Raw genomic sequence first — 20,554 nt, forward strand, 5'->3', positions numbered from 1 at the left:
CATTGCTCTCTCCGGGCCCATTCCCCTTACTGCCGGGCTGACTGCAATCACCTCCTTGTGGGGTCGACTGCCTGCAAGCTGGCCCCTTTCCAATCCACTTTCCACCCTGCTGCCAGAACCATCTTTCTAAAATAAACATCAGATCATACTTGTCCCCTGCTGAGTCATTCGGTGGCTGTCCAGTGCCTTGGAGATAATGTCCAAACTCTGTATAGTGGCACAGCAGGGGCCTTTATGCCCTGACCCCTGTTTGCCTCCACAGCCTCATCCCTGCTGCTCTTTACGTGTTCCCTCTGCTCCAGCTCTCGGGAGGAACTGGAATTACTTAGAGTTCCTCCAAAAGGCACTTTCTCACCCTGTCAAACTATTGTTCATGCTATTTTGCTATTTCCTTTATGAGGAATGTCCTTCCTCCCCTTAGCATCTGGAAATTTTTTTCTTCTCTAGGACTCAGCCCAGAGTTAGCTTCTGTTTAAAACCCTCCCTGGATGCCCAGGCTCCATGGGGTGTGCCCCACAGCCCCAACATCATGCCTTCAGCAGAGGCCGTATCTCATCACGTTCTGTTCTCTTGTTGTCTGCCCTAGGGAGCAGCCTGATGGGCCTCTGCCATCTGCGTTTAGTGCAGTGCCCGACACACAGTGGGTGTTCAGCAAACAGATGCTTAATAGAAGACTCCGTTTTCCTTTCTCGAAAGGAATCTGCATTTACTGCCTATTTCCTAACCACCCCTATTTTTTCATTCCCAGCCATTTTTCATCCCTATCACACTATTGAAATAGCTCTGGAGAAGGACAAAGATGTCCTGGCCTTGTCTGAAACTTCTCAGCAGCAGTGAACTAACTACCTGGTTCTCAAAGAATTCTCTTCCCTGGGCTCCTGAGCAGACGGTTTTTGAATTCGCTTTACATTTTGGTCTGCATTTGCACTGGTTCTCTTTCTTCATGTTTCTTGAAACTGGTCTGCCAGGCACTATAGCGAGCACAGGGGTGGGGGTGGTGATGGGAAATGTGCCTTGATGGCTGAGAAGCTGGCTTTTTTGGGGGGGGGTCGGGGGGGAGGCCCTGATTGGTAGCTTTTGTATATTCCATGATGTAAATACACTCACCAGACCACCAGCATTTTAACAACAACCAACATTTTAACAACTGCTCACAAAATTCTTGAATATTTAATAATTGGCTATCATGAGTATGAGCCAGCTCTAGCATACCCCTGGGTATGCAGACGTGAATAAGACCAGTTTGACATCTAGGAGCATATAATCTAGTGGTGGAAATATAGAAATAATTCTGAGACAAATGTGATAAGCACATTAGTGTTTAAGCAAGGCACCATGGGGTTGAGTAGAAGGAAGACTTAATTAGGAAAATCTGTGAATTTTTCCTATAGGAAGAGAGGGGTGTTTGAACCCGACCTTAAAAAGATGAGGACTTGCAATAATGCAGGATTCTCCCCATTAGTTCCCCTTGCTGACTTTTGGCTCAATCCCAGGTATGAAAACTTCCAAACTTCCAAATGACATTTGAGTCATTGCCCTCCTTGCTGAAGGCTGTTCTTTTTCATTTTTGGCCACCCCACAGTTATGCCCTATGCCACAAGGACAGATCCTTTAACCCACTCTGCCGGGCCGGGGTTGAACCTGCGTCCCGGCGCTGCAGAGACACCACTGATCCCATTGCATCACAGCGGGACCTCTTGAGTTCTTTTATACTGAATCCTGACAGTAAATGTAGAAGCAAAATCGTTTATCCTTCTGCTTTGAAGGAACAGAGGATTTTCCCTTGTCCTTGGAGGGTATCAAGAAGATCCCACAGGCTCCCTTAGTAACTTATTCCCTTTGAGTAATTGACATTACCCAGTCTCTCTAGGACTTCCCCATCTCCATCTCTTGCATATCTTCTCTAGAGAGCTAGCTCATCTTCATTCCCTTAAACACTGTGAATCATGAAACAGGTACAGAAAGTGCAAAAAACATAAATACAAGGTATAATCATAGCAAACATGCATGTCACCACTAACCACAGCAAAAGACATAACCTTGCCACAACTGGGCAGTTCCCCATGTTAACTCCCAAGCACAACTCTCCAGAGGGAATCATATCTTTCTTTTGCCTTTTAGAGTCCACGTACGTATCCCTGAAATACGACTGCCGTGTTGCCTGGTTTTTGGGTTTTGGCTGTACCTGTGGCATGTGGAAGTTCCCCGGCCCGGGATCAAACCTGCACCAGAGCAGTGACTCAAACTGCTGTGGCGACACCAGATCCTGAAGCCGCTGCACTACAATAGAATGCCAGTACTGCCTGGTCTTTAACACTTGATTTGAAAGCAGTCATACTGTATGCATTCCCTTGTTTCTTGCTTCTTTTGCTCAGCATTCTAACATTCACATCGCCATGTGTAGCTAGCAAATTCTTTTTAATTTCACAATTACATATTGTTCTGAGTATCCCAGTTTATTCATTCTACTGTGGATGGACACTTGGGTGGTTTCCAGCCATCGGCCAGTGTAAACAACACTGCTGTGAACATCCCTGTACATTCGCCTGGTGCACATGAACTTCCCTAGGGCCCGGGGTGGAGTCACTGGGTCCCAGGCTCTATATACACTTATCTTCATCCTTCATTCTCTGATATTTGTGGGCAAGCTTTTCTCCACTTTTTTCTTTTTTGTCTTTTTGCCATTTCTTGGGTCGCTCCCGCGGCACACAGAAGTTCCTGGGCTAGGGGTCGAATCAGAGCTGTAGCCACCGGCCTACGCCAGAGCCACAGCAACGCAGGATCCGAGCCGCATCTGCGACCTACACCACAGCTCACGGCAACGCTGGATCCTTAACCCACTGAGCAAGGCCAGGGATCAAACCCGCAACCTCACAGTTCCTAGTCGGATTCCTCAACCACTGAGCCACCACGGGAACTCCCTCTCCACTTTTTCTTTCCGAAAAATTTTAGCCACTGTGCTTTTGATCCTGTGTCTGTATCCTTGTAACCTTATTAGCATTGGTTCAAGCTTTTAGACCTGCATATCACCTTCCTCCTGTAGTAAAGAATGGTTTTTGTGTTCATTACTCAAGTAAGAAATATATTTGGTGGAAAAAAAAAAAAAAAAAAAGACAACCCCCCCCCCCCGAAAAAACCTGGAGTTCCTGTTGTGGCTCAGCAGTTAATGAACCCGACTAGCATCCATGAGGATGAGGGTTTGATCCCTGGCCTCGTTCACTGGGTTAAGGATCCTTGTTGCTGTGAGCTGTGGTGTAGGTCGCAGACGTGGCTCGGATTCTGCATTGCTGTGGCTGTGGTGTAGGCTGGCAGCTACAGCTCCGATTGGACCCCTAGCTTGTGAACCTCTATATGCCATGGGTGTGGCCCTAAAAAGCACCCCCCCACCCCCCAAAAAAGGCAAGACAAGAAATGTATTTGGAATACTGTGAGGGTTCATTCGAATGTATACGTAATGGAAAGCATACATTTGATTAATAGAGGGCTGGGACAAGCTTCTATGAGGCCTTACAGTGTGGGAATCAGTGTGGGCTTTCGAGTCAGACCAAGTCTGCAAGCTCCACTTGTTGGCTGTGTCCTTGGGCAAGTTACTGAACTTCTTTGGTGCTTCACTGTGTCTAAATGCGGATCTGCCCAAATGTGGGTAACAATCATTCCCACTTACTGGGTTTGTACGGTCAGGCCGCTCAAAACGGCTGTCCTCCTGCCCTCTGTGCATCCCCTGCCTGAAGAACGCCTGCTTCGTCTGGACCCCAAGCACAGGACTAACCTTCCTCTTACGCGTCCCAGGCCCCAGCTGGTGACAGCTTATCAAAGGGCGGTGAGAGGCCTGCTCCCTGCTGGTTTCCCTGGTAACTAATGAGCCAACCTGACGCAACTCCTCATATAACTGGTCACCTCCCCTTCCCTCCAGGACTGGAAACTGCCACCATGTCCTGCCCACCGTCCGTCCGTCTGCTCATTGCACATGGTGGGGTGTTGCATTAGGACCTCACTTCAGCTGAGTGGGCTCCCCCATCCATTAAACCGTTCGTGCCTCTGTTGCTGACTCCGGGCTCCTTCTTTGGTCTTGAAGCTGGGCAAGCAGAACAGAGTGAAGTGAACAGGCCCATTTGGGAATCAAACCCACAACCCTGGCTTCATGCACTATTCAGCTGGCCAAAATGACATGAAAAAGGAGAAAGTGAATAGGATTGGAAAGGCTGTCAAAGTAAACAGGAAGACACAAAGGCACCACCAGATGACTTGAGGTAACAAGCTGCTCTAAACAGCATCCTCTCTTTTTGCAATTCATTGTATAGGACAGTTGGCTAGAACAGAAATCACTCCTCCTCATCAAAAAACCACATTCTAATTTTCCTGTTCCTGCAAACACTCCATGTACAATTCCAGACCTCGCTGCTTACATTTCTAGGGTTTAGGAGGTAGTTTTCCAAAACCAAATACTTAATTATAGTTGCAACACTTAAAGGCCAAGACCTCATTACCTAATTAGGGAGCTGAGGCGTGTTTACCATAACCACCCTCTTTCCCACTCTAAAGTTACTAATATTCATTTTGACTTGTCTGCTGGTTAACCCTTTTCTCAAGACAGTGGTTTTGGATTCGGAGTCTTACCCCCACATAAAGCTATCTAAAGGAGTTCCTGTTGTGGCACAGTGGAAACAAATCCGACTAGGAACCATGAGGCTGCGGGTTCGATCCCTGGCCTCACTCAGAGGGTTAAAGATCTGGGGTTGCCATGAGCTGTGGTGTAGGTCGCAGACGTGGCTCGGATCCCGCATTGCTGTGGCTGTGGCTGTGGCCGGCAGCAACAGCTCCGATTAGACCCCTAGCCTGGGAACCTCCATATGCCACGGGTTCGGCCCTAAATAGACCAAAAAAAAAAAAAAAAAGCAAGCTATCTAAAGCCGATAAAGCTTTATGGAAGCAGCGTTTCTAACTTGACATTAATTGCTGGGCCAAATGTTAACCCGTTACAGAAACAACAATGACTACTGGATTTTAATTTCCAGTTCCTGTACCCCTATTTATGTCAGTTACATTTAATAAACCCTCATCGCAATTCTTTTCGGACAATTCTTGGACAACTGTGTTTGAGGGTGCTGCAGGTGATGGGAAAAGGTGTAAGAGAAATTAAAGCGGAAAAGATCGGTGCTGAATGATTATCAAGCGATATGTTACAACAGCAGTTGTTAACATCGTGTCAACATAGCAAGGTAAGATGGTTTATTTATGGTTTCTTGTTTTAATAACATATGTTACTTGGTAATACATTACTAGAGGGAAGGGCTCATTTATATAATTACTTTTAGACTGACTTTAAAAGGAAGACGGATAAGGAAGTTCCCTTGTGGCACAGCAGGTTAAAGATCTGGCACTGTCACTGCAGCAGTTGGGGTGGTTGTGGTGCGTTTGGGTTTGATCCCTGGCCCAGGAACTTCCACGTGCTGAGGGTGTGGCTGAAAGTAAGTAAATAAATAAATAAATAAAAGGCTGCTAACAGAATTGATAACTGGCGCAAACCCACGAAGGGGTCCAGCATGGTGAGCTGTTTGCAGCGGAGCAGATGCTAGAAGAGAATATGTCATATTCTGTTAAGGTCTTGTAAGCTGGAAACCAGGGTCTTGAGCAGTAGCAGCGGCAGCACAATTTGTTACTCTTGGCCTTGAAGAGGAGCCTAGGGAAGACTCTCACTGAAAGAAAAGAATCTACAGACTACACACTTGTCAACCAAATAAATGTTTGACTCCAAGAATCTCACAAAATCAGAGCTACTGATAGAGCAACACTGCCTGTTTCAAGCTTCACTGCCGATCTGACTGGCCTCTTCACTGCCCAGGGAACACAGCAGCCGAATAAATGAGCAAGACTTGGCTCTAAAGGAACACCAGCGGCAGCTTTCTCCCTAAAGGTGAACACACCTTAAACAACGAAGCGCACCTGGGGGCAGTGGTCAGGAAATGGGAGAGTGGTCGTTGTGTGAGCAAAGTCTTTGGCTTGCTTAAGAGTCCAGGATACAGATTTGCAAACTGCAGCCTCTCTAAAGAATGGCTGAGGCCATATATGAAATGACCTCTGTAATTTCCATGTGTACCTGGTGGCAAAGAGTTATGAGTCTCAAACACCTGGGGAAGGAGATTTTCCAGAGGCCTATTTGCCCTTTTTGAAAAGTGCTAGGACTGGGAAGCCTAGGCAACATTTGTTTTTGTTTTTAAAAAGCTTCCCAGGTGATTCTGACTTAGTTCACACAACTTTGAGGATCACAACTGTAGTTTAACAGGAACAGGAATGAGTCCAAAGAACTGCAGTTATGTGAACCTTATGTCCATTTATCAAATACGGCTATTAAGAAACAACCTCTGCCCTCCTTACCTTATGAGAATAATAAACTAACAGTAACTGTTCAGGAAAGTTAGCTATTATGTGCAACTAGGCACTTTCCTAAAAGCTGTACATGCAATAACCACACAATCCCATGGAAAGTGATTCACAGATAGGTTAAGGAACTTGCCCAAAGCCACACAGCTAGAGCTGGCATTCAAAGCTAGGCAGCTGGAATCTGGAGATCATGTTTTTAACAGTTATTTATAATGTAAAGAATATAAAACATGCATGAGAAAAGCATTTTACTTTGACAAGTTACAGGTGCTTTAAACGGCAGTTGAATGAAGTTCTTGGGGAGAAGAGTGTGCACCTAGACAGCACTTGCTACAGTCACCAGAGCTGCCCACAACCTCACTCAAAGGACTTGAAGATCTGGTCTTTGCATTGTGTTTCCTTCCAATGCTGACTTTAGACTCTTGAAGCGCCACAGATAAAGTGACTCCTTTAACAACTGGAAATAAAGGGAAGAACTCTGCAGACAAGTGTCTCACAAAGGGCTTGGCACTCGCATGATGAATAGGTAAGTGTTGGCTGAACTGAGTGCCTTCCAATCCAAGGCATTTGCGATGTGCTATTCCTAGTCCACAAAATGGCCTGAATTATTTAGAATGTCAAAACGGGAAAGGGCCTGCAGCACGTGAGGGAAATTAGGGAGAAATGGGGTATAAATGAAACATTAAACCTGTCAAATGCAAAATAAAGAATGTGTCTGTATATCCTTGAAGTCTTCTTTCCCGGCTTAGCAGGGAAGGGGGAGCACTAAGCTCTGGGGATGAAACAAGCTCGTGCTTTACCAACGTAACACCTCTCGTTCGCGTTGCACGAACTTGTAGGCATACAGATCTGAACAAGCTGCTTACTGTGTTTTTAAAGGCTGCATCACTCTAACAGCTCTTACACTTTTTAGCATGCACTCAAATGTAGCTCAGAAATAAAACAAGTTTTTCTACCTCTTTAGACAACGAAGTGGGTCCCTTATAACAAGCTGGGCTTGTATTCCTGGCATCGGATCTAATGAAGTATTAGATTCACTTCACATCCAACAAAATGTTGTGTTTGGCCCACCTATAACGTCCAACCAATCTCTAAGGACCTCATGCATAATGCAGGCTTTTCCATAATTCCTAAGAATGGAATGAGTAATTGGTTAATCCATGACATGGCATGATCCAAACCCAAGGCAGGCAAAGAATCTCCTATGAAGACCTGTGTGGGAAATGGTGCAATTTGACAAACAAGAGCTTAACTGGGCTTGTGTTCAGCCCTTTAGAGAATTAAAAGCAGAACCCACCTGTGCTTAACTGCCACAAGGAGGATGAAAATTCAGTTTCTCTGGTACACCATTCTCGCCCACCCAGTTTCTCTTCTGACGCACATCTGTAAAATGTTGCCCGCACTGCTACCAAGTTGGGGAACGGATTCTCTCTATGGGACTGCTTGGCCTTTGCTTTAAGAGCAGTGTGAGAGGAAATCCAGTCCCTCGTGAGACTAGGAAAAGCAGAACAACAGACCTGAGAGTAGCCAGACTCTCCTAAAAAAGCGTATGTCAAACTGATAGGTGACCTATAAAAAGGCCATGGCTATAGGCTAATTTCCAGCTGGGGGTTATAACAACTCACATACACTTTGAAAAAAGTTACCTCTAGACATCCATATTGCACAACTGAGATCTTTCTTAAAATGCCTCCTATGTAGAGCATCCCCAAAATCCTCGTTCAGTTTTTTTTGTTATAAGGCTGGCGATAGGGATGGTGGGCTGAACCCACCTTCTGCCACCCCAACAGAGTAGCTACACAAGGTTTTGGTTTATCATCAGTTAAATGTGCAGCCTAGATTAAGGGACATTTTAAAGGACTAATGAGTCAACCCTCACAAAAGTAAATTAAGGGTCTGTGTCGAAAGAGCCAAAAGGAAACTCTTACAGCTTTGTAGCAACAGTGCTTGGAATGGATTCAAATGGAAAGCCTGGGCTGGAAAGACCTGTTTAGAAAGAAGATGACTCCGCCTTTCTTTATCAAGTAATCCAAACCATCTCAAACGCGAGCAAGCAAGACCAAGACGCATTTTATTAAAACCTTTCAGCCTGAACTAGCTCAAGGACTTTGGAATAAACAAATTTTATTCAATGAACAAGTAAAAGGGATTCTTGATTACTATTATATAGTTCTTTTGTGTAGACAGCTTCTAGATTAATGCAAAAAGTTCAGAAAAGAACATCAGATAAGGTAAAAGGCTTTATTATTCAGGAGCAGCTCGAAGTCTGACACTGACACAAGCAGGGATAATTATTATCTCATTACATTTGACCTTTGGCACCCATTTGAAGTACTAGTTTTCCAAGTGGGAATGTTACTCCCAGTAGACTCTTAGCACAGTTTCTGACAGCCACATTTGTCCCCAATTTCACTCAGCACAACTGTCAGGAGATGAGCAGGGATACATAGAAGAAAATTGTCTAGTTTTTTTCTTTTTTTCATTGACCTTTTTCTCCAATGGCTTTCACATTGAGAGAGAGAGATAGCATTATTGGCAGGTGTCGGTCATAAATAATACCTTCCCATAGTCACACACTCAAAAAATCAAATATTAAATATGTCGAATTCCTAAACATAAAGATAATGCTACAAACGGCATACTTTGTTTCAAAAACAGCATTTCTGTGGCTCCCCTTTGTCTTTCCCCTTGGATAAACACCAGGAGAACCCATGACCTATGCAGTTCTGGATGTTATGCTTACTTTAGAAAAATCAAAGGAATTAAAGAGTTATCACTAAGAGTAGATTTTAAAATGATGATAAAAATACGAATGAAGTCTACACAGTCCTCAGAAATACGGATAAAATGAATCAAGTTTCATGATTGGAAGGGGACTGATTACCTCCCAAGGATATGGTACACAGAAAATACACAGAGCTTGTTTCTATGAGGTTACAAAAGGCTAAAACGTAAAACAACGGTTCATTTCAAGCCGATCGATACGTAACTGTTAAGGTAAGGGATATTTAAGATATTTGCACATGATTAACTTAGAGTCAGCTTATACACTCCCTATATTAAATATCTAGAGAAAATTCCATGACGTTTTAGCTCACGGCTCTACGAGGTCACTGCTTTTTAGTATACGAAAAGGATTTTAAAAAGTCAACTGTTAAGGCCACGATTTATTGTTTAGGTTCTGGATTTTCAGTTCGAAACTATCTACTTTTATAAAAATATCCATAAGAATCCATTAACATTTTCTTAAAATCCGATGACTTATTTTTAAAAAGCAGCAGCCCCTGGAGAACTGAGGACTGCCTACAACCCCAGCCTCAGTGTGTGACTGTGGCCTTTATAAACTTCTTCCTTCAGTAAGTGGCAAAGAAGCCACACCCTCTTCCAGAGCATGATGCTTGGTTGGTAACACAGTGGATTGCTTGGTAAAATACAGGGACCGCAGATCTCTCACAGACATACACACACAGGGGCAAAAAGACAAAGGTTTCTAGGGCTGTTCTCTTAGTTTCTTCAATAAGTTGCTATTCATCTTTGCTTTTAAAATAAAGACGATTTCAACTTAAGAGACTGTATGTTAACACTGAATCAATATAAATGTAGTTATCTAAAAATCATATTTTACCACACACTTAAAGAAACCCCCCAAAATGTAGTGAAAAGATCCTACGTGTTTTCAGTGAAATGGTATCTGTTGGAGGGCCTCTTGAGCAGCGGGCCTTCACAGACAGGCCTCTGCTGTGCTCACACATACTGTCCACCACGCACAGAGTGGCAGAGGAACAAGAGACAAGTTTTGTTTTTTGCCTCTATGAGCTGGGATATCATTATCATACAGAAGACGCATCATTTAAAAAGCAAAGACTACTCATTCAAAACGTTACAAAGTGACCAACTTACTTCATGAAATTTGAACACAGCATTCATCCTGAGGAAGCTGCGCCCATACCAAGAGAGGAGAACCAGAACAGATGAGGTTGAAAAGATTTTCTCTAAAAATGAAAAAATGGTAGTTTTCTTAAAAACCAGGGTTATGGAGTCACTCTGCGGTATTTTTTATCTTGTTTTAATGGGCCAAGTTCAGTTAACTCACTCAGCTTAGAATCTACAGTTCTGTTGACTGTTCTGGACTACAGTAGTCATCTTGGGACTTTCTGTGGAAGTATGTACAGATTTTCCGCATGGAGCTGGGAGTAATGGTGACCTAGAAGAAGAAAGTTTAGATTTCAGAGACTTTCTAAGATAAAGTTCAGTTGTTACCTCAGCAGGTTATCACTAAAGGTATTTTGAGCCAGGACACCTAGAAATTCGATTTTTTCAGTCAGCCAGATTTCTGTCTCAAGCACTTTGATGGCAATGTCTCTTTTGGTTGATTTGTACTAAATATAGAAAATTTTAAAGCAGCATTCAAGGAAGGAAGGCACAGACTTTTTTGGGGGGCCACACCCATGGCATATGGAAGCTCCTGGGCCAGGGATCAAATCCCAGCTGCAGCTATGACCTTGGCCTCAGCTGTGGCAACACTGGATCCTTAACCCACCGTGCTACACTGGGAACGCCAAAGCACATGCTTTTCAGGGGAACATAAAATATTTACTACTTAAGCCTCCTAAAAGGAACCAGTTACCATCCTCTTTGAAATACCAGAGTAAATCACCCTTCCAGATTTACAAATGGCAGATACTACACCCTCTTCCAAACTCTACGTTATCAACATGTACATAAAGAAAAAAATTCTTACAAATTTTTATTGAAATTGCTCTTCTGACAATACATAACAGACCAGCGCCTCTGAAAAACAGGAATTTTGGCTAGCGGCAAAGATCACCTACCATGATAATTTTGAGAGACAAAAGAAAACACTCCTTACAGCTTTTTTTTTTTCTCCATGTTTTGTAGCAAGGTCTTAAGAGTTCGTGATTGAAGTAATCTTTAAAATATTTCTAGTTTATCTTTCCTAAAATTACGGTTTAGGATAAAAGTATAGGATAGGCTAAAATTACAGGCGGGGGATATGAACACTTATTAAACCAGGACTGGCCTAAGATTCTCCAGCTTCTGACCTTCAACAGGACAGATGTTGCTGATCATGATTCCTAGATTGGGTTTCAATTATTCTTCCACCTTCTCTCCAACCCAGAGGACGAGTGACTATGAACTACAGGAGGAACTCCCTTGACACCCTTCCCCCAGCCCATCCCCTTAACCTGCGAACCACGGAGCAGGGGCTTTCTATCCCCTCTGATGGGTGCCCATGGCTCAGCCAATGCTCACAGCTGCTGCGGCCTCCACCATTATGAATTACTTGCTCGTCAAGGTTCACGAAGCTATTTCTGCCAGCAATATCTGTTTTTGAAATTATCTGACTTAAATATGAATCTCTAAAAAGGATAAGTAAAAATAAGCGGAATGTTTAAAAAAAAATGCAGATACAGGTGAGTTGCCAAAAACACTAATGGGAGCAAGAGGGCTGTAAAAGACTGGGAACAAATCATAAAAATCTAGAAGGATTCTGCACTTAAACTGTTTTCTAAGTATCTAAATCTTGCTTTATTTTAAATAATCATAAACTGTAATTTCAAATTGAAAATCTATTTATGGGTGTTGGCAACTTGCCCATGAACTACAGCTTTGTCTATAAAAAGGGGAGTCTATAAAAAGAAGTTGCCAGGGGCTAGGAGGTGGAGGAACTTTTTTAAAACCAGGAGGAGTAGGGAGGTAATAATGGCAAACAAAGGAGAGGGAAGCTATTTTTGAATTGATATCCTGGGGGAATGAAGAAGGCTTTGATGAACCAAGCAACAGGGCTGAGGGTAAGGACCTTGACAGAAGGGATTTTAATGGGAGTAAACAGGGCTGCCAAGCGAAATACAGGACACACCCAGTTACGTCTGAATTTCGAACAATAAATAACTTTTTAGTATTTATACTAAATACTAAAATTTTTAGTATAAATACATTCCATGCAAATACCTTTGTCCTGTATTTTTATGTGCTAAATCTGGTAATCCTAGGAATAGATAGATTTACTTAAAAAGAAAGAAAAAAGGGCATCCTGACTTCTGAGAAGAGATCTCTGCCTGTCCCCGTTAAGTTAGGAAATGTGTCTTTTCCCACTGCCAACTTACCGGGCCTGGGGACGTCTTTCCACTCTGTCGCCTGGAGGTGGGGGTCTGGGATGAGGGACTTCGTGGAGACGAGTTCTCAGCCTTCCGTTTGGCTGCCATGGCCAATAACCAGTTTTTACTCTCTGGGGAGCTATTCTCTTTGCCGACCACTTCAGAGCCTTCTCCACAAGATCCCAAAGGAAGAGGCAGCGCTCCACAGCCTTCTGAAGTGTAAGGACCGGCAGGAGAAGGAGGCTCTGAGACACCTGCGGCGTCTCCTTCAGCCTTGCTTGGTTTGGTAGGACCCAGAGAGTCCTTAGCAAGGTCTTCCTGGTTCCCAGCAAGGCAGCACAGATCCAAATGGAGCTTTTCAACTGGGTCATCAAGCTCAGTCACACAGCTGCAACTCTTTACACACTTTTGCTTCACGTTCTCCAGGCAACTCGAGTCTAGCCTCCTCTTCACTCTATTTCTAGACTCAGAGCAAGACATTGCTTGGGAGGATTTGAGACTCACAGGTATGAGAGCTTTTCTTGGAGACGTGATCTTGGTCTCAGAAGCTGGTGGAGTGATGGGTGGTGATAAGGAAGGTGTTCGAGTCACCCAGTTTCTAATGGACATCTTGAAAGATGAGGGTGGCTTGGGAGAGACAGAGGAGACAGAGCCTCTTCTGCTGATGGGAGATCGGGTCTTGGCAGGAGGGGTTTTAAGAGAGAATGTGGGGGTATTTGACGGAAGAGGGAGGTCTCCTGCACAGCTCGGAGCACAAGCTGCCGATGATGGGGAGGAAATGGACGGACTACTCTTTACTCGAGGAGCTTTGGCAGGAGTACTCTGGCTACTTGTCACTGTCACTGAAAGAGAAAAGAAAGAGGGTCGTGAAAATCAGAAGTGAAAGGCATAGAAAATCCCTGAGTTCTCATCAAGGAAAATTATAGCTAACTGATCACCCAGGGGTTGATTTCCCAGTAAGTTTATTGTACCAGACCCTTTTAGTATTTCCCTTCCCCTTTCCTAACTGCTAGCCTCCCAAACAACCCTGTTGCATACATGTTTGTAAAATCTAGAAAACACAGAAAAATTAAAAAAAGAAAAAATTTCAAGCACCCAGGTGAACCACTGTAGTGCCTTTTCTATATTTGTGCATGTGATATAATACGTCAAGTTGTTTTTTTGTTTTTGTTTTTTGTTTTTTTGCTTTTTTAGGGCCGCACCTGCTGCATATGGAGGTTCCCAGGCTACGGGTCAAATGGCATCCAAGCCCTGTCTGTCGACCTACACCACGGGTCACAGCAATGCTTCATCCTTAACCCACTGAGCAGGGTCAGGGGTCAAACCCACATCCTCATAGATGCTAGTCGGGTTCATCTCCCCTGAGCCACAGTGGGATCTCCCAGCACATCAACTTTTTTCTATTCAAATATAGGACCAATAATGCACAAAATATTGTGTAACCTGCTTCTTAACATATCATGAACATATCCCACATGAACATGGACTTATATCATTTTTAATAGCTACAAAGTATTCTAAGGTAACAGATATTAGGTTCGTTAATATTTTGCTTTCATTAGTCAAGTTGCTCTTAGCATTCCTATGTATATACTTCTGAGCAATACTAGGGCAGAGAGCACTGCACAGTGCACGGGTCTAAAATCTAACACAATCACTTACTATGTGACTTGAGTACAACCTTTCACCTCAGTTTCCCTATCTATTAAATGGAGGTAGTTTTGAATCTCCACAAAAAGTAACTCCATCAATTTCTTGCTGAGGTTGTTAGGCCTCCTGTTGCTTTTACCTTGATTTACAATAACAATTTTCCACAAGCCAAAGAATGCCGAAGAACATTCAAAAACTCAATGCTTGTTCTCTGTAAAGCAAATCAAATGGCGGATCAAGCTCTTCTCTATGGGGCCTGCCCCTTGTTTACAGGCAATGACAGGTACTTCAGGCAAATTTTTATAAACTGCATTCTTCTTCCCCCTTAGGCCCCAACACAGACCACCTTATATTTTTTCACTTTCCTTCTGAGCTTTCCAGACTTCCGTTTTTTGGTGTTTTTTTTTTTTTTGTCTTTTGTCCCTTTATGGAGGTTCCCAGGCTAGGGGTCAAATTGGAGCTACAGCTGCCGGCCTACGCCAGAGCCACAGCAGCGCCAGATCTGAGCCATGTCTGTGATCTATACCACAGCTCATGGCAATGCCAGATCCTTAACTCACTGAGCGAGGCCAGGGATCGAACCTGCAACCTCACAGTTCCTAGTTGGATTCTGCAGCACAACGGGAACTCCAGACTTCTGAAATAGTGTTCTTATCTTCAAATAATGAGGGCCAGAGTTCCCGTCGTGGCTCAGTGGGTTATGAACCCGGCTGGTATTTATGAGGATGTGGGTTAAATCCCTGGCCTTGCTCAGGGGGTTGAAGATATGGCGTTGCCATGAGCTGTGGTGTAGGTCACAAACAAGGCTCACAGACAAGGCTCAGATCCAGTGTTGCTGTGGCTGTGGTGTAGGCTCCACAGCTCCGATTTGACTCCTAGCCTGGGAACTTCTATATGCTGCAGGTGCATCCCTAAAAAGCAAAACAACAACAACAACCAAAACAAATAACGAGGGCCTTTATTTCTCAGTCATCAAGTCTCTGAATTATAAATTTGACATTTAGTTTAATTACTGAGTTGCATTTATATGCAACTAAATTTAGGATGGGCTGACACCTCTCTGGTCGCTGGAATAAAGTTTTACAAGCACTAATTTCAGTCATTTAGTTACCCTGGACAGTTTACACTTTGCTTTACCCCACTCAAAGCAGCCTTGTCTTGAGACACAGAAGTTCTACAAACTGACTTTTGCCTAAACTTTTCTCATCGGCCTTATGTTTAGAAACAAAGTGATACTGCTCCTTCAACAAAGATCATTACTGGAAAATCCCATTTCGCCACGATGCACCACAGAAGGGGTGTTAGTGATTAGGATGGGTCCAGGGAGCAGCCAGCGATGCATCTCACACTCATGTTTTAGAGCCTGATGACAGTTATCATTCAGGAGGAAAGAACTTTACATGTGTTTCAATCCTCAGGCCCCTACAGTTATTAGTTCCATTAAATCGGGCTGAAAAGTATTTTTAGGGCAAAAAGTCCTAACATAGTATGAGTCTTACAACATGCAGATTCTAAGGCAGGATCCAGGGAGAAGGAAAAGCTGGGCCGAGGACAAAGCAAGTATATATTTCTTTTTCTTTTGTGTGTGTGTGTCTTTTTGCCTTTTCTAGGGCCGCTTCTGAGACATGTGGAGATTCCCAGGCTAGGGGTCTAATCAGAGCTGTAGCCATCAGCCTACGCCAGAGCCACAGCAACACGGGATCTGAGCTGCATCTGCAACCTACACCACAGCTCAAGGCAACGCCAGATCCTTGACCCACTGAGCAAGGGCAGGGACCGAACCCGAAACCTCATGGTTCCTAGTCGGATTCGTTAACCACTGCGCCATGATGGGAACTCCAGCAAGTATATCTTTCGAATACTTGAGGGCAGATATTTCAGATATTTGAGGTGTTTACTAAAGGGTAGCGGAAAACCTGATGTGAAAAGCTGGGGCGTTTCCTCTTCCTTCAGGATTACTGTCACATTTTCTCTTAATCTTTCCTTCCTTCCTTCTTACTTTTCTTTCTCTTTCTTCCCTTCCTTCCTCTGTCTTTCTCTCCCTTCCTTCCTTCCTTCTTGCCCTTCTTCCTTTCTCTTTCTTTCATCCCTTCCTTAACACATTTATATTACAAAAGTAATAAAAGTTCAAGGGAAAAATCCAGTTACAGAGGTGAACGAGGTGAAAGGTAAAAGGTCCTCTTTTCAACCTTCTCATTTCACTTTTATGCTCCTGTGCATTCCACAATTTTCTCTGTACCTATTAGCATACACAAAGGTATATACAGAAATGTATGCATCAATATCATACCTTGGAAGAAGAAAACAAACCAAAAACCATTATACACATACAAACATTCTGCAATTTGCTCTTTGCTCCAGTGTGTTTTTCTCTTATCTCTTCATCGAGGTATACTTAGATGCACGGTATTCTCTTTTTAATAAGGGAATTCTTTTTATTTATTTTTTTTGCTTTTTAGGGCCGCATTTGCGGCTATGGAAGTTCGCAGGCTAGGAGTCATTTCGGAGCTATAGCTGCTGGCCTACACCACAGCTGCAGCAATGCAGGATCTGAGCCGTGTCTGGGACCTACACCATAGCGCACGGCAATGACGGATGCCCGACCCACTGAACAAGGCCAGGGATCCAACTGGCACCTCATGGATACTAGTCAGATTTGTTTCCATTGCACCACAACAGGAACCCCCAGGAAATTCTTTTTAACTTTTAAGAATTTATCTATTATTTCAGTTTTTATTTTTTTGGCTGCACCTGTGGCATGTGGAAGTTCCTGGGCTAGGGATCAAACCTGTACCATAGCATCGACCTTAACCCGCGGCACCACAAGGGAACTCCTGCACTGCATTCTTTTCAACAGCAGTATACTGCATCACTACATTGGCCTATAGAATTAGCTGTGGCATATACCATTTAGTACTGCATCTGCTAAGTATGTCATCAACTCCTATGGACCCGAAGCTCTGCATGAGATCTGATGACAAGGTAGTACAGACTAGGTTACTGCCCTAAAAGCTTCCTCAAAGTCAGTTCCTTAGAGAAACTCTAGAGAGGTTACTAATCATCAGTCAACTTGCAGCTTTCTTTCTTTTTCTTGTCTTTTTAGGGCTGCAATCACAGCATATGGAAGCTCCCAGGCTAGGGGTCGAATCCGAGCTGTAGCCACTGGCCTACACCACAGCCACAGCAACAATGGATTCGAGCCTCGTCTATGACCTACACCATAGCTCACAGCAACGCCGGATCCTTAACCCACTGAGCAAGGCCAGGGAGCAGACCTACATCCTCATGGATACTAGTTGGGTTCGTTACTGCTGAGGTACAACGGAAACTCCGCAGCTTTTTTCTTTCTTTTTTTTTTTGGTCTTTTTAGGGCTGCACTCGCGGCATGTGGAGGTTCCCAGGCTAGGGGTCTAATTGGAGCTGTAGCCACCGGCCACCAGAGCCACAGCAACACCAGATCTGAGCCACATCTGCAACCTACACCATAACTCACAGCAATACAGAATCTTTAACCCACTGAGCGAGGCCAGGGATTGAACCCGAAACCTCATGGTTCCTAGTCAGATTCGTTCTGTAGCTTCTTTCTTTAGAAGGGTTTGCTACCTGGCCTCACCCTACCTTTTTAATCATACCATGCACTCTGCTACCTAAGGATCCTACTACAGGAGACTACTCACGGCGTCCTGAGCAAGCTTTGCACTGTCACCTCTCTGTGTTCATGTGGTTTTCTTGCCAAGTCTTCCCCTTCTTTTCCAGGTAAAAATTCTCACATTTCCAAGCTCTGATGACAATGTTAACACCTTTGTGAAGAATTCACAAACTTCTTCCCTCCTCTCCCACAGGAAACAGGTTCTCATAGCCTTCTGTTTACACAGGTGGGAAAAATGTTTGCAATATACTATAGCTTTTGTATCTGCCTCTTGGACTAGACTGTGAGCACCCAGAGGGCAGGTGATAATGATTCGCTAGTTTTTAGGTCTAGTGCCCCTGTAGTTCCTAAGCAAGGAATTATTAAACAATGTTTGCTAAATTGTACTCCTGCTGAGAGGGATGAGGGTGGAGTTCCAGGCATTAAAATAGACTCTGTAAGCACTTGGCTAATTTATAAGTCTGCAGCAAGTGCCTGAGATAGAATAGGTAAGGTTTCCTTCTCTTTAAGACAAGGATAATCATCTTTGTCGCTCAGAAATACCTAGGCCAGGGCTTCTCAATCTGGCTGCATATCAGACTTATTTGGAGCTTCATAAAAATACAGGTACTTGGCCCCCACCCCAGGCCTACTCAACAATCTCTGGGGACACACAAACTTTAAAAAAGCTCCACAAGTGGTTCTGATGCACAGCCAGGGTGGAGAACCATTTGTCCTGACAGTGCTATGAGATCTCTGGCTGAAACAGGGAAAGGATAGTAAGCAAGAGAGCAGATGCTGGCTGGGCAAAGTAGGACAGAGGCAAAAGGGGCTGTGCCCTGGGCTTTAAAGCCTTCCAGCTAGTGTGTTAAAAGGCCAGAAGAGAAGACAGGCAGCCCAGGACAGCAGTGAAGGGCTGGGGTGGTAATTAGAAGCTTGGGAAAGCAGAGGAGTATAATTTTCAAGATGGCAGTGTGATTAGCAGCAGCCTGTCCTTTGCTGGAAGTTGACTATTGGGCCAAACGGCCAGCACGCCAGCCACTGGCCCTTGTGTCAGGTTGTTGCTCTGTAGGGCTCTTCAGAGTAACTCCAGCAGAAACAGAGAAATCTAGGTCTAACTCCTGGTCTGGTCTTAATTTGGCTGTGCTGGGTTCTAAAGGAAGCTGCAGTGCTGGATTCTTCCAAGCGTGAGTTTTAGAATCAGACTGCAAAGGTCTGAACTCTGGTTCTACTACAGCTTCACAGCTGTGTGAGCTTGGGCAAGTCTAACTTCCTTGAGCTTTAGTTTTGGTTGTTTGGGGAATTAAATGAAATAACACCAAGTAGGTTCTTAGAACAATTGCTGTTACTAAATAATGGCTAAATGGTCAACAAACTTGGTCAACATATGCAATTTTTTATGACTTCGCTTCCGCAACTAAGAATTAATGACACTCTAAAAAAAACCTAGTTAAAAGCAATACTTTTCACCAAAAATCTTAAAATGGTTTTAGTCACTATCACAGAAACTCCACCTCTAGGAATCTATTTTAATGGGAAGGGAGGGACATTAAATTCAAAAATTTTTTTCATAAAATATTGGAAACACGAATTCCCTTGTGGCACAACAGGTTAAGGATCTAGTGTTGTCACTGCGAGCGGCTCAAGTCACTGCTATGGCACAGGTTCAGTCCCTGGCCTGGGAACTTCCACATGCCACAGGTGTGTGGCCAAAAAAAAAAAAAAAATGTGTAAGTGTGTGTGTGTGTGTGTATATATGAAACAAAATGTCCAACTTCAAGAGACTAGCTAGGTAAACTGGAACATTTACTCAGAGGATGATTTTTAAATGTTCTGCTAAAAAGGTAACACTGAAAATGCTTAGAAAATCATGGTCAGTGAAAAAATCCTCAAGAAATCCAATGTATATATAGTATAACTATAATTTTGTTAAGAAGCAAATCTATAGACGAGGTAAAAATCTCAAAAAAAAAAAAAACTCGAAATGTTACTTAAAATCATGTATGGTAGAGATGTTGATGGCTTTTTCCACATAAAATTTTTCCACATTTTCCAAAATTAGGGAGAGAAAAAAGACATCTCATGTTTATGGATCAGAAGAAAACACTGTTAAGACAGAAACACTCCCACCATCGATCTACAGATTTAAAGCAATCCCTATCAGAATTCCAGCTGATGGAGTTCCCATTATGGCTCAGTGGGTTAAAGAGCTAACATAGTCTCCATGAGGATGTGGGTTCCATCCCTGGCCTTGCTCAGTGGGTTGGGTTTCTTCTACAATTGCCTTGTCCTTTCACTCACTTAAGCCACTTATTCCTTGACCTTATTTTTTACCAATACCTGCAAATCCTTCACTATCTCAATTTCAACCACCACCTCTTTTCCCAGCTCTCTTTAGCACTCCAGTTCCAACCACCCTTCATCCCCAGGGGTCCTTAATTCACTCTTATCTCTTCTACCCTCAGCCCCGTTATATCCTCACTTTCCTCCTCACGCAGTTTAAATCCTATAGCATATCATCCTCAACTCCCTTGGCCCTCCTCTCACTTCATCCTACTTGTGGATTTAAACCACATCCCTGCTTAAAACCAACAATCTACCCACAGTGTACCTGTGCAGCAGATTAACAACCACGCTGACTTCTCTCCTTCAATTAAGGAGTCCTGGTCTTAAAGGGTTGACTCTTACTGCCCAATAATCACGTCTCCCCGGTCCATTTATCCTCTCTTCTCTACGTGACTGATTCTCTCCTCCAGTCTCCACCCCTCCGCCATCC

General features: G+C 43.7%; 1 protein-coding gene across 1 annotated transcript in view; it reads right to left on the minus strand.

The window, feature by feature from the left end:
* Positions 1-8,624: 8,624 nt before the first annotated feature.
* DTL (denticleless E3 ubiquitin protein ligase homolog) overlaps positions 8,625-20,554 on the minus strand; it is a 49,681-nt gene continuing 37,751 nt past the window's right edge. The window contains exons 14-15 of the mRNA XM_047753751.1: positions 12,510-13,342; positions 8,625-10,585 (exon numbers count right to left, since the gene is read on the minus strand). Coding sequence (XP_047609707.1) covers positions 10,487-10,585; positions 12,510-13,342 — 932 coding nt within the window. The 3' untranslated portion in view covers positions 8,625-10,486. The remainder of the gene's footprint in view (positions 10,586-12,509; positions 13,343-20,554) is intronic.

Source organism: Phacochoerus africanus, chromosome 11 (genome assembly GCF_016906955.1).
Source record: "Phacochoerus africanus isolate WHEZ1 chromosome 11, ROS_Pafr_v1, whole genome shotgun sequence".
NCBI lineage: Eukaryota > Metazoa > Chordata > Mammalia > Artiodactyla > Suidae > Phacochoerus > Phacochoerus africanus.